Source organism: Centropristis striata, chromosome 16 (assembly GCF_030273125.1).
Source record: "Centropristis striata isolate RG_2023a ecotype Rhode Island chromosome 16, C.striata_1.0, whole genome shotgun sequence".
Classification (NCBI taxonomy): domain Eukaryota; kingdom Metazoa; phylum Chordata; class Actinopteri; order Perciformes; family Serranidae; genus Centropristis; species Centropristis striata.
Window position 1 is genome coordinate 16,387,722 of NC_081532.1, and position 10,779 is coordinate 16,398,500.

General features: G+C 38.3%; 1 protein-coding gene across 1 annotated transcript in view; it reads left to right on the forward strand.

The window, feature by feature from the left end:
• The window catches only part of syt14a (synaptotagmin XIVa), a 43,215-nt gene that overhangs the window by 26,883 nt on the left and 5,553 nt on the right, over positions 1-10,779 (forward strand). The window contains exons 5-8 of the mRNA XM_059352775.1: positions 3,462-3,733; positions 3,983-4,432; positions 6,004-6,193; positions 6,813-6,869. Of these exons, the coding sequence (XP_059208758.1) occupies positions 3,462-3,733; positions 3,983-4,432; positions 6,004-6,193; positions 6,813-6,869 (969 nt within the window). The remainder of the gene's footprint in view (positions 1-3,461; positions 3,734-3,982; positions 4,433-6,003; positions 6,194-6,812; positions 6,870-10,779) is intronic.

Consider the following 10,779-nt stretch of genomic DNA (forward strand, 5'->3'; position numbering starts at 1 on the left):
GCTAATGGGAAAACCAAAAAAAGTGAGTCAAATAGAGTCGAATTGAGTTTTAGACAATCACAAGTAGACCAATTTCTTGGAATCAGGGTTGTAATCAAGTCCTGACTCCAACTCTATAATTTACACACAGACATGAGATCGATATCAACCTTCTCATCTTATTCTCTGTCAGAAAGCAAGCACATTTCCCGAGGTTGAGGAAGTTTAGAAATGAAGCCAGATGAGCGAGGGAGCCACATAGCTGAGATCATTTTCAAACAAGTGTGTTTGTGTTTTTCTGTCGTCATACACAGAGGCGTATGTAGCAAATCTACATCTATTTTCACAGCATGTATTTACCGTGTAGCCATGGACAGATCTATAGAAAATACTATTATATTTACTTGTTTGTGTTACAAATATTCATTTGACAGGACATACTACACAAACTGATACTGGTCATTTGTTTAAATCGGTTAAACCCTTTATTCTTTCTTTATCGACAGCTACTGATTGATACTTATGATGTTTCACAGTTGCTTTGTGATTTACTGTCTTGTAAAAACTAGAAGTTGCCAGCAGGGTGAGGGGGGGGGGGGGGGGGGGGGGTCCTTGTAGTCATGGGAAAAGGACAATGAAGTTCTGCTGGGTTCATTTGTCACCTTAGATATTTATACCTGAGTTTCACAGTCAAGATTTCTCAAAGCACAAACTGTTTCTTCACTTAGAGAGGTACAAGAAGGCAAAAACAAGGCGACTGGCAGTACAGAGGGGATGAAACTCTGTGAAGGAAGGGTGGGTTAGACGAGAGGAGGAATGGTAACCATCCCAATTAGCGGGCTGGAGAAAAGAGTAGTGCTTTTACACAGCAGCTTCCATCAAATCAACCGCCCCCGGCACAGCAGGAAAAAAGCTGCTCAAAATGGATTTGCTCCTTTTATCAAGCCCTCCATGACACTTAGTTAAGACTCCTCTGCCTCCATCTTGCCACAGTTATGTGCCACTTTGAGGTGGTGCCTAACTGACATTATTAAGAGTGAAAGTTTCAAGAACTTGGGAGAAAGCTGGAACAATGAGTTGGAGAGGGTTACGTCATCACATCGTTGGCTTTTTCCAAAAGTTATGGAGACAGAAAAAGAAGAGGACTTTTTTCCCCAAGTTATTTTCTTCTTTATCTTTTGTTTTCTTTTTCTTTTTTTTCTTTCCAAGAGACCGGGGTTTAGCGCACTCTTCACCAGTGTCCCAATGGGAGTATTAGCATCGGCTGCTCAATTTTTGTGAATCCAAATTGGACAAGGGAGGCAGATTTGAGAATGCAGCTGACAACACTATTCAAGGTTCTTTACAAGTGCCACAGAGACTCTCAGTATAGCCTCATTCTCTGCCTTCCAGGCAAACTGAATCATTTAGAAAGGTGAGAGGCATGAAATCTGTGGCAGATTAAGAAGTATTCAGTTCAGCCCCTTTAATGGTGCATATCTGATGTTTTATTTAGGTTGTGCATTCAAAAGATTCCTCTCAGAGCACATTATGCTCACAAGGACTGGCAGAATGAGCTCCATTTGTCAGAGTGACATTGAAATATATGATAAAGTGAGCATAACATTGTATGTCTCAATGCTAAAGAATTACATGAATGACCAGAAATAAATGAGCAGTTATATTCCCTCAGTTGATAAAATATAGAATAAAATGTCAGATATGCAGACGTACATACACATTAATGACTGTTTAAGCCTTTAGCAATGGCTGCTTCACCGTAGTAAACTCCACCTTGTCTCCTGTTATCTGACGTTATCGTTATGAATAAATAAAGATATTTGAGAGGGCAACTCAGTAGTCAGCTGCTAAACAAAAATAAAATTAATGCTTATTAGCATATGTTGTTAAATAATGCTTTTCAATACATTTTAAATCAAATCAGGATTGGCTGAAATGCTCCAACATGTCTCACCATTAAATTAAAGCTAATGTGCCTGTTATTGGGTTTACTTAAAATGTATCTTTAAATCTTCAGAACATATATTTTTTTTAGTCTTTTCTCAGCGTGTTCTTGTTTTGTTCATTTCTTAGAAAAGCCCTTTGAATTTGTATAAACTATGCCACACTAATCAAATTGTCTTGCCTTGACGACAGTAACAACTGTGGTTTAGGCGTCCATAGCCGTGCACGCAGCTCTATGATTCTTTTCCTGGGCACAGTGAATGCTTTGAACTAAATAATATGCCTGTGTGACATACCAATGATAAAAGAGAATGGGAAAGTTGTACACTCATATCAATGTTTTGGCAAATTAACTTCTTTAATATGAATAAGAATCCCGCAGATTGCTGAAATGTTGTGTGCAGCTTTACAATTCTGTTTTATTTAATGTCAGCCAGCAGCAAACAAGAAGTTTAGTTTTTTAGTATGACAATCAATCCACTAATTGTTGAGACATTATATTCTCAACCAAAATGGCCCTAGATATTACCAAAGCTGTCTGGGAACTATGAGTGTTAACTAATGGGACATAATAGATATTTCACAAGATAACGGAAAACTTTGACTTGCAGTGGCAAGGGCTCACCAAAGTAAATAGGCTTAATTATCTTGGGAACATGAATGTCTTTACCAAATATTTTGGCTGTCCATCTAAAGAGAAATTTTACTTTTGAGCTAATTAGTTATCCTGACCAACCAACCAATTAACCAAGCTAAAAAAGAGCAAAAAAAACATATAGACATTTTACAGTTTGTACACAATCATAATAAGTATGAAAGGGAGCACACAGAGTTTGGTAACGAAAGTGTGATGGAGTACAATAGCTTGTCAAGCTATGCAAAGGCATTAACTACTTTGAGAAATGGAGACCACATCCATGCAGGTATTAGTGAGTGGGTAGAATGCATCAAAAAGGGGCCCAATATTTAGTAGCTAGGTACACATATTTGATGGAGAAACCTACTGGTGTAACGTTACACTCGTGAAAATTAACTAAATAAATAAACTAGATGTTTACAACTTCATAATCTGTGGTCGCATACCAAGTCAAATTCCATTGGCACAGACTCAGAGTTTTTAGTTTATTGTTTTTTATAATGGGCAACAAATACAAGCATTTTTTATCATGTCAGTAGTGGTAGTCTACACATTAAAGAGCTTGCAGCTACAGAACCTGAGTTTAACAAGTGACCCAGTGAGCCACCAGTTAACACTATCACTCCTTAACCTGAAACACCTCTTTCTCCTAAATGATCACCAACTTCATAATTCTGAAAAGCATATAGCTATTTGAATATCGATTCTGACAAATGAAGATGCAACAAACAGATGATGCTGGTAACAGTTGAACTATAAGTCAGTGTTTGAAGCTTCCTCACTCATTTTGACGGCGCAGCAAAACTACACGTCTACATGCATATTTTTGCTCTAAAAGATTATCTGTGATATGTAAAAATATGCACATCTTTGATCCAACTCTTAACTTCCTTCCAACCAGCCAACTGCATCCAGAGGATGAGACGAACGCCACCGCTGGATGAGCTTCAACCACCTCCTTATCAGGATGAAAATGGCTCTCCAAGGATGTCCTGCACGCTCTCTGACCTGGGAGACGCCAAGTGTGATCTGTCATATACCAGCGGCAGTCCCCACCTGTCCTTTGGCAAATGCCCAAGTGAGTGCAGCGACGGCCACGAGACTGAGAGTTACCTCAACAAGGGCTACGAGGAGGATGTACCCAGTGACAGCACAGCTGTCCTCAGCCCAGAGGTAAGCAACTGTGATGCAAGATATGACTGGAAATGTATATTGAGGTTTTTGTTGCACATTGAACTTCTCTTTCTTTCAAAATTATTTTTATTGGATTTTCCTTGGATGCATAATTATATCAGCTGTCAGAGCACACATCAGTTTATCCAATACATCCATAGATTAGGCAAGTACAAAATAAATGAAAACACCAAAGTTATAGTCAAAAAATACAAAAACGCACATTGAACTTCTCATTGGTGTCTTTAGGACATGTCAGCGCGTGGATCAGCAGCTCGGCTCCCTAAAGGTTATGAACCAGATCCAGTTGCGAAATTTGGCACTCTGGATGTGGTGTTTGACTACGACTCAGAGGACCAGCAGCTGGCGATCACCATCACGGCAGTGTCGGATCTCCCTGCTCTCAAACGCACAGGCAACATCTCCTGGCAGGTCCACCTGGTGCTGCTGCCCACCAAGAAGCAGCGAGCCAAGACCGGCATCCAGAGGGGTCCGTGCCCAATCTTCACCGAGACCTTCAGATTTAGTCACGTGGAGTCAGAGATGATCAGCAATTATGCCATCCGATTCCGCCTTTATAGTATGAGGCGGATGAAGAAGGAGAAGGTGCTGGGGGAAAAGGTGTTCTACCTCACCAAGCTCAACCTTCAGGGCAAAATGTCTGTGCCGGTCATATTAGACCCATGCTGCGCTCTCCCGGTAAGCAGGATCAAAGCAAGAGTTAATTGCTCCTCTACGTTGATTGATCTTTCATGTGTTAGAAGTAGCTGGTAAGGTCTTTATATTCTCTAAAGCTGGGAGATATAACCTTTTTTTCTGAAATGGTATTCAGTTTAACTTGTTGGTTTAATGCGTCTGAGGGATAGATGGTGGAGTAACACTGCCTCCAATTCACATGAGGGAATAGAACATTTAGATTTAGATGTGGTGGTTTGTTTTCCTTTTCCTAGAATTTAAAATGTTACATCAATTTAAATACATTTCAGACTACAAAGAGGAAAAATGATCTAAAAAAAAGCAAATCACAAGGTTCTATTAACATATTCAACAAGGGATTTTTCATATATTAGTTTAGTTTCCTTTTGTTGTTTCTCACAATACAGTTTTTTAAAGAGTAACATATAGTGTTGATGAAGTAAAGGTAAACATTGACAGGGATTAGCATCTTTTTCAACACTTAGTATTGCCAGGGTTTAGCTATGAATGGATTACTCAACAGGTCTACCCGGCACAGGCCCAGAGTCCAAAAGTGTCAGGGGCCCCTCTGGCCTTTACCTACAAAATGTCACTCAAAGAGACATGTCCCAACCAGGAAGAGACTCAGACGGACCACAAAGAAACATAAAACCACTACTGTAAAGACTATATAGAGACAAAAAACATGACAAAGCAACGACAAAGAATCTTAAAATAACTACAGAGAGACACAAAATATCTACAAAGAGAAAAAACTGACAATCATGGACAGAAAAATATCTACAAAGGGACCATAATAATTACAACATGACACAAAACAACTACAAAGACACAAAAGATGATGGCAAAAGGTGGCAAAACAACCAGACAAAAAAATACCTACAAAAAGACCAAAACAATTTCAAAGTGGCATGAAACAACTACAAAGAGACACAAAACAAAAGCACATTACTACTACAACTAATATAAAGACTATAAATTGACAAAAGACAATCAACTACAAAGAAAATCTACAGAGACACAAAATGTCAACAAATACGACAACAAACATGGACAAAAAAAGATCTACAAAAGAACCATAATAATTACTACATTACACAAAACAACTACAAAGAGACACAGAACTAGGAAACTTAGATACTATAAAGACTATAAGACTCTAAAACACCGCAATCAACTACGAAGAAGCTCAAAATAATACAAAAAGGACCACAGTAATTGCAACATGACACAAAACAACTGCAAAGAGACACAAAACCACAGATAAATGAGTACTGACGACAAAGAGACACTAAACAACAACACAAATAGGTTAAATAATTATAAAGTCTTTGTGTCTTTAATGTAGTAGAGGTGGTGGGGCCTTTTGCATCTTTGTGCCCAGGGGCCCTCAGTCTCATAATCCGGGATCAGTGATCATTCGATTGCTAGACATAGAAATATTACAATGCATTTGTACATTTGTTTTTCGCAAACACATTTATGATATTGCACTAGAAAGGAGAGCACTGAGTGTGATTTCTGTCAGACAGACACCAGTGAACAATTCTCTGAATGTCTGCAAACATTTTCAGGGTGGTGAATCCCAGGTCAGCCTCTCAGATATGACATGCAGTGAAAGCGCCTCATCATTCCAGTCTGTCAGTCAGACTTCCACACCAGAGATCCTCGTGGGCCTGGTGTACAACGCTACGACAGGACGCCTCTCTGTGGAGATCATCAAAGGCATCCACTTTAAAAACCTGGCTGCCAACAAGCCACCCAGTAAGTACTCTAAAACGTTCTGTTTGAGTGATTGCCAAAAGAGCAGTAAGGAGTGTAAACAATTTTTTTCGACCTACATATTTCAGATGAGAAAAAAAAGGACAAGTTGAGCCTGTGCATAGGGATATGTATCATGTGATAATTTCTATAATTATGATTCCTAAAAATCTACAGTAATCTGCTTCTTCAGCAACTTTAAAGAGTATGAATCATTAATGGCACTTGCACACTTCTAGAAAATGAGAATCTTGAATCAGAGGAATAAGTGCTATTCTCTTTCATTTCTCCAAATAACACTGAGCCCAAGAAAAACTATGCACAGCTTGAAACTTCTCCAAATAGATAGAGATAGTAAGATCTATCTCAGCTCCACCAGCTTCTCCTCGGTTTGATCCCTGGTTCTCCCTCATTTACTGGTCAGTCTCAAGGGGTCCGAGCAGCAAGTTCAAACAAAAACTGCCTCTTGTTGAACTTTGTGCGATGTTGTTGGCCTTCTGCCCCTGTTTTATCTTTCCTCGCATCTTCTGTTATGTCTGCACCTGAAATTCTCTCACCCTACTACCTTTTTGACATCTTGGTCCGTTGTTTTTTCTTACTGCTGTCCAACCCTTGTTGTCAGATGGGCTGTTCTGTTGTCTAAAACACTTGATAGGTGGACAGGTTTATATTATCAGAGGTAAGTTTCTGTCCCTGGTACAATCGATGTTAAATGCTTGACTTTTTTATACTATCTTCATGGATACAGGCATTCAAACACAAAGCATTTTCTATTGTTTAACATTGGTAATTTAGTCTTTTTTTGCCATGATAAGATTTGTAAAACATTTTTCCCAAGAAATAGTTTGAAAAACTAATGATATGAAGACATAATTGTGGCAACCAAGAAATTTAAAAGCACAAAACCCATCGCTAAAAAGTGATTCTTCTGCTTGATTATGAATCCCACTGCATTTCTGGTAAGACCCACCTTGTGTAGCAGCTTGAATGGTTAGACATTGACTCCAAGGCTAGGGTCGCCCATTGGTTAGGGGATATGACTGAAACAAATCAGGTACGATTACCTCATACGAGCATGGACACCTGGCCAATCAAGTGCTGGAATGCTATGCAAGGAAAATCCTTGCCAAGAAATCCTGTGGGATTCATACCACTTGCAACACCAAGTGAAGGGTAAATGGACTACACTTGTATAGAACTTTTCTAGTCTTAGCGACCACTCAAAGCACTTGTAACACTACAGACGGCGCTCATACACACATCCACTCACTGGTAGTCGAGGCTACCCTACATGGTGCCACCTGCCACCATCAGGAATTTACAGGTGCATCACAATAAATTAGAATATCATAGAAAAGTTTAGTTATGTCAGTAATTCAATTAAAAAAGAAGTGGAAATAACACATTTTATAGATCCATTACACACAGAATTAATCATTTAATGTCTTAATTTATTTAATTTCTTCTAATTATAATGATTATGGCTAAAACTATGTATAAAATAATTTTGTAGGAAAAAGAACAACAGAATCCACACTAGAAGACCTAAAATTAATTGTCTCAAAAAACTTGAGTATTACAAAAGACCTATTTTAAAAAGTATGTTTAATATGGAAATGTTGGCCTCATCAGAATTTGGGGTTCAGTATCTTGCCCAAGGATACTTTGACATGCAGGATCAGGGATCAAACCACCGATCATCAGATCAGTGAGCTCTACCAACTGAGCCACAGCCAATGTGAGCAACACTGAAAAATAATTTGTGATTTGCCCTGTGATTTGGTTCTTCTCTTTTTAATTGTGTCATGAAAATTGTCGGACAGATAAACCAAAAAACACTCAAACTGAGCCAAAAACATGACCTCCTCCACGGAAATAACTATTGCAATAACTTCATATTTACATTTATATTGTTACTCCTTCACACCCTTTTTAAAATTCCAACATGTATCCATGAAGATAGCTGCTTGTTGTAAACCCTGTTCCCTTCGTTTTTGAATGACTATGTGTTGTGCATGCAGCCGTGCTACAGCTCTCACTACCTGTGTCGTGTCTTGTGTCGGTACCAGTGATGCCTGCAAGTCTTTCATGTTTTCACTCAGAAGTAACACTTTTCATGCTAACTCAATCCGGTTTGCTTGTTGGCTGGTGGCCAGCTCGAAGGAAACGCTGTGCGTCATCCACTGCTGCCTTTATTCAGACAGTACACTTTGGCATGCTTTGGGTGTAATTTTACATTTTTTCAGTTCTGCTTACAGCATATAAAACAGAAACAGGACTTCTGTGACCGAGCCGAGCATAAATATTCATCTAATAGACACACTGTACTGTCCTCCCATTAACTGCTGTGTTCCTCGTATTTATGAATGTCTGTAACTAATGACTAGCTGCCAGATTGTGATATTGTTTGTGCTTTCCTGAATAGCATATCCACATAGTGTATACAAATTGCATTTAGAAAATAGTCACATCTGGTAACACTGAAAAAAGTCTTTGTGCAAAATCCTTATGAAGGCCTTGATTGACTTTGTGCGTCTCACAAAGTGGAAAGAGCGCGGTGAATGATGCAGAGCAATTTCAGAGCTCCTTTTCTATAATTTCAAAACAGTACCAAGCCGACAAGTCAAGTTAATCATCAGTCGCAGCCCCTCTCATTCAGCAACAATACCAAAGAGCCATGCATCACCGCTACTGACCACTTAAGACATCCACAGCTCTACAGAGCCCATTCAGCAGCAGTCAAAAAAGAAATCAAGGCTATTTTTTTCACTCTGCTTTTATGTCAAAGAGAGCAACTGAATGTGTGATTCAAGGCGGTGAGCTAGGCGTTGGAAGGCAGCTGGCACTCGACAGCATGAAAGCCTCGGCAATTCATTCCTTATACTCCCTCTTAGACAGGAACATAATACACAGCATTATTACGGAGTATGGTTGTAGACGAGGGGCGAAACACTCTCAAAGACCCATTGTGATTGCCAGTCTTGCCTCGTTTACTTTCCGCTGGATTTGTGGCTTCAGTTTATATCATGATTCCTGCATGGAAATGAGGACTGAAAAAGGAAACGGTGAAAGCTGAATCACTTGATAATGCCAGTGTTTTTCCTTTTCTCCTCTTTGCGGCGTAATGAATGAGATTTATTGGGAATGTTTTTTTGGAATATGCACTGATTTACAATAAAATAGAAAGGAATCAGCTGTGGAGAGATTATCAGTAACATAACTGCTCTGTACTAGAGGAAAATTTCTTGAATATTTTTTTATGTTTAACATAGATTAGTATTATACACAAGATTATCTCTGTTTCACTATAAAGGTCTTGAGCTACGCTAAAAAAAATCCCATTGGACCACGATAAGTGATCATTATTCCAAAATTTTTTTGACTGAAAATACACACAGGAGTTGTCGGAGTCCATTGATGGCCAGTCTTTAGATTAGATTCAGTCTTACTACTTTCTCGCCTTTATTAACATTTTACTCAGTTAAACCAATGATAATCCTACATCATAATGTATGACTTCGTTTAACATTAGCTTCTAATTCAGCTGATATTTTATTTTATCTTAACAGCTCTTCTGTGAACTAAATTAAATAAACTAAAGTAAGATGTGTAACGTTACTGTTGGACATCCAGTTCTGTTCTATTTAACATGAAAATGTATCAGAAGAACTGAGTGAATTGTGAAGAGTCTGTTTGATAAGTTAATTTACATTTCTTTAATGACTGACGAGTCAAAGTGTTTCGTACTGTCAGAGAACAACCTCTGTTAAGATATGAGCTCCTTCTAAAAGATCATTTATGGTTTCTTACAACTCAAAAACAGACAGCGCTCATTCGGCAAGCTTGATTTAACATAATTTTAGCCCTATGTCAAGTGAATAAGTTTGAAGTGTAGATGCTCATCCACCTTAACAACGTAGTTTACACATTTTTATAATTGCTGATTTATTGAATCAAATTTCTTAAAGCATAACTCAGTAATATAGAAAAAGTAGTTTATGCCACTTTTTTTGAAAATTCATTAATATCTTGTGTATTTTGACTTGCTTTTTGAAATACCTTATGTGTTGTGCTGTGAAAATGCTGTGGCTAGGGAATGCTTAGGTTTAAGCACAGAAATCACTTGGTTAGGGTTATGGAAAGATTGTGGTTTGGGCTAAAATGATCACTTTCAGAGAATAGGCCATTGGAGTTATAGGTTTTTGTTTTCAGTATCAAGGGGCCCTCTGACAAATGGGCTTTCGGTCAAATAGGAAATACTTAGGCTATCAGAACAATGGCATGGCAACATTTATTTTCCTGCATCATCTTAAAGGTTAATACCATTATTAACAGTTATGCACCAGTCACTTAATACATACTTTTTTGCAGCAGGCAGTGTTGGAAAAAGTATATACATCCCTTACTTAAGTAAAAGTATTAATACACTGTGAAATTGCTCCACTACAGGTAAAAATTCTCCATTCAAAACTTACTTAAGTAAAAGTACAAAAGTATCAGCATCAAAATGTACTTGAAGTATCAAAAGTAAAAGTACTTGTTATGCAGAATGTCACCCACTCAGATTGTATATATTCCAAATATATTAT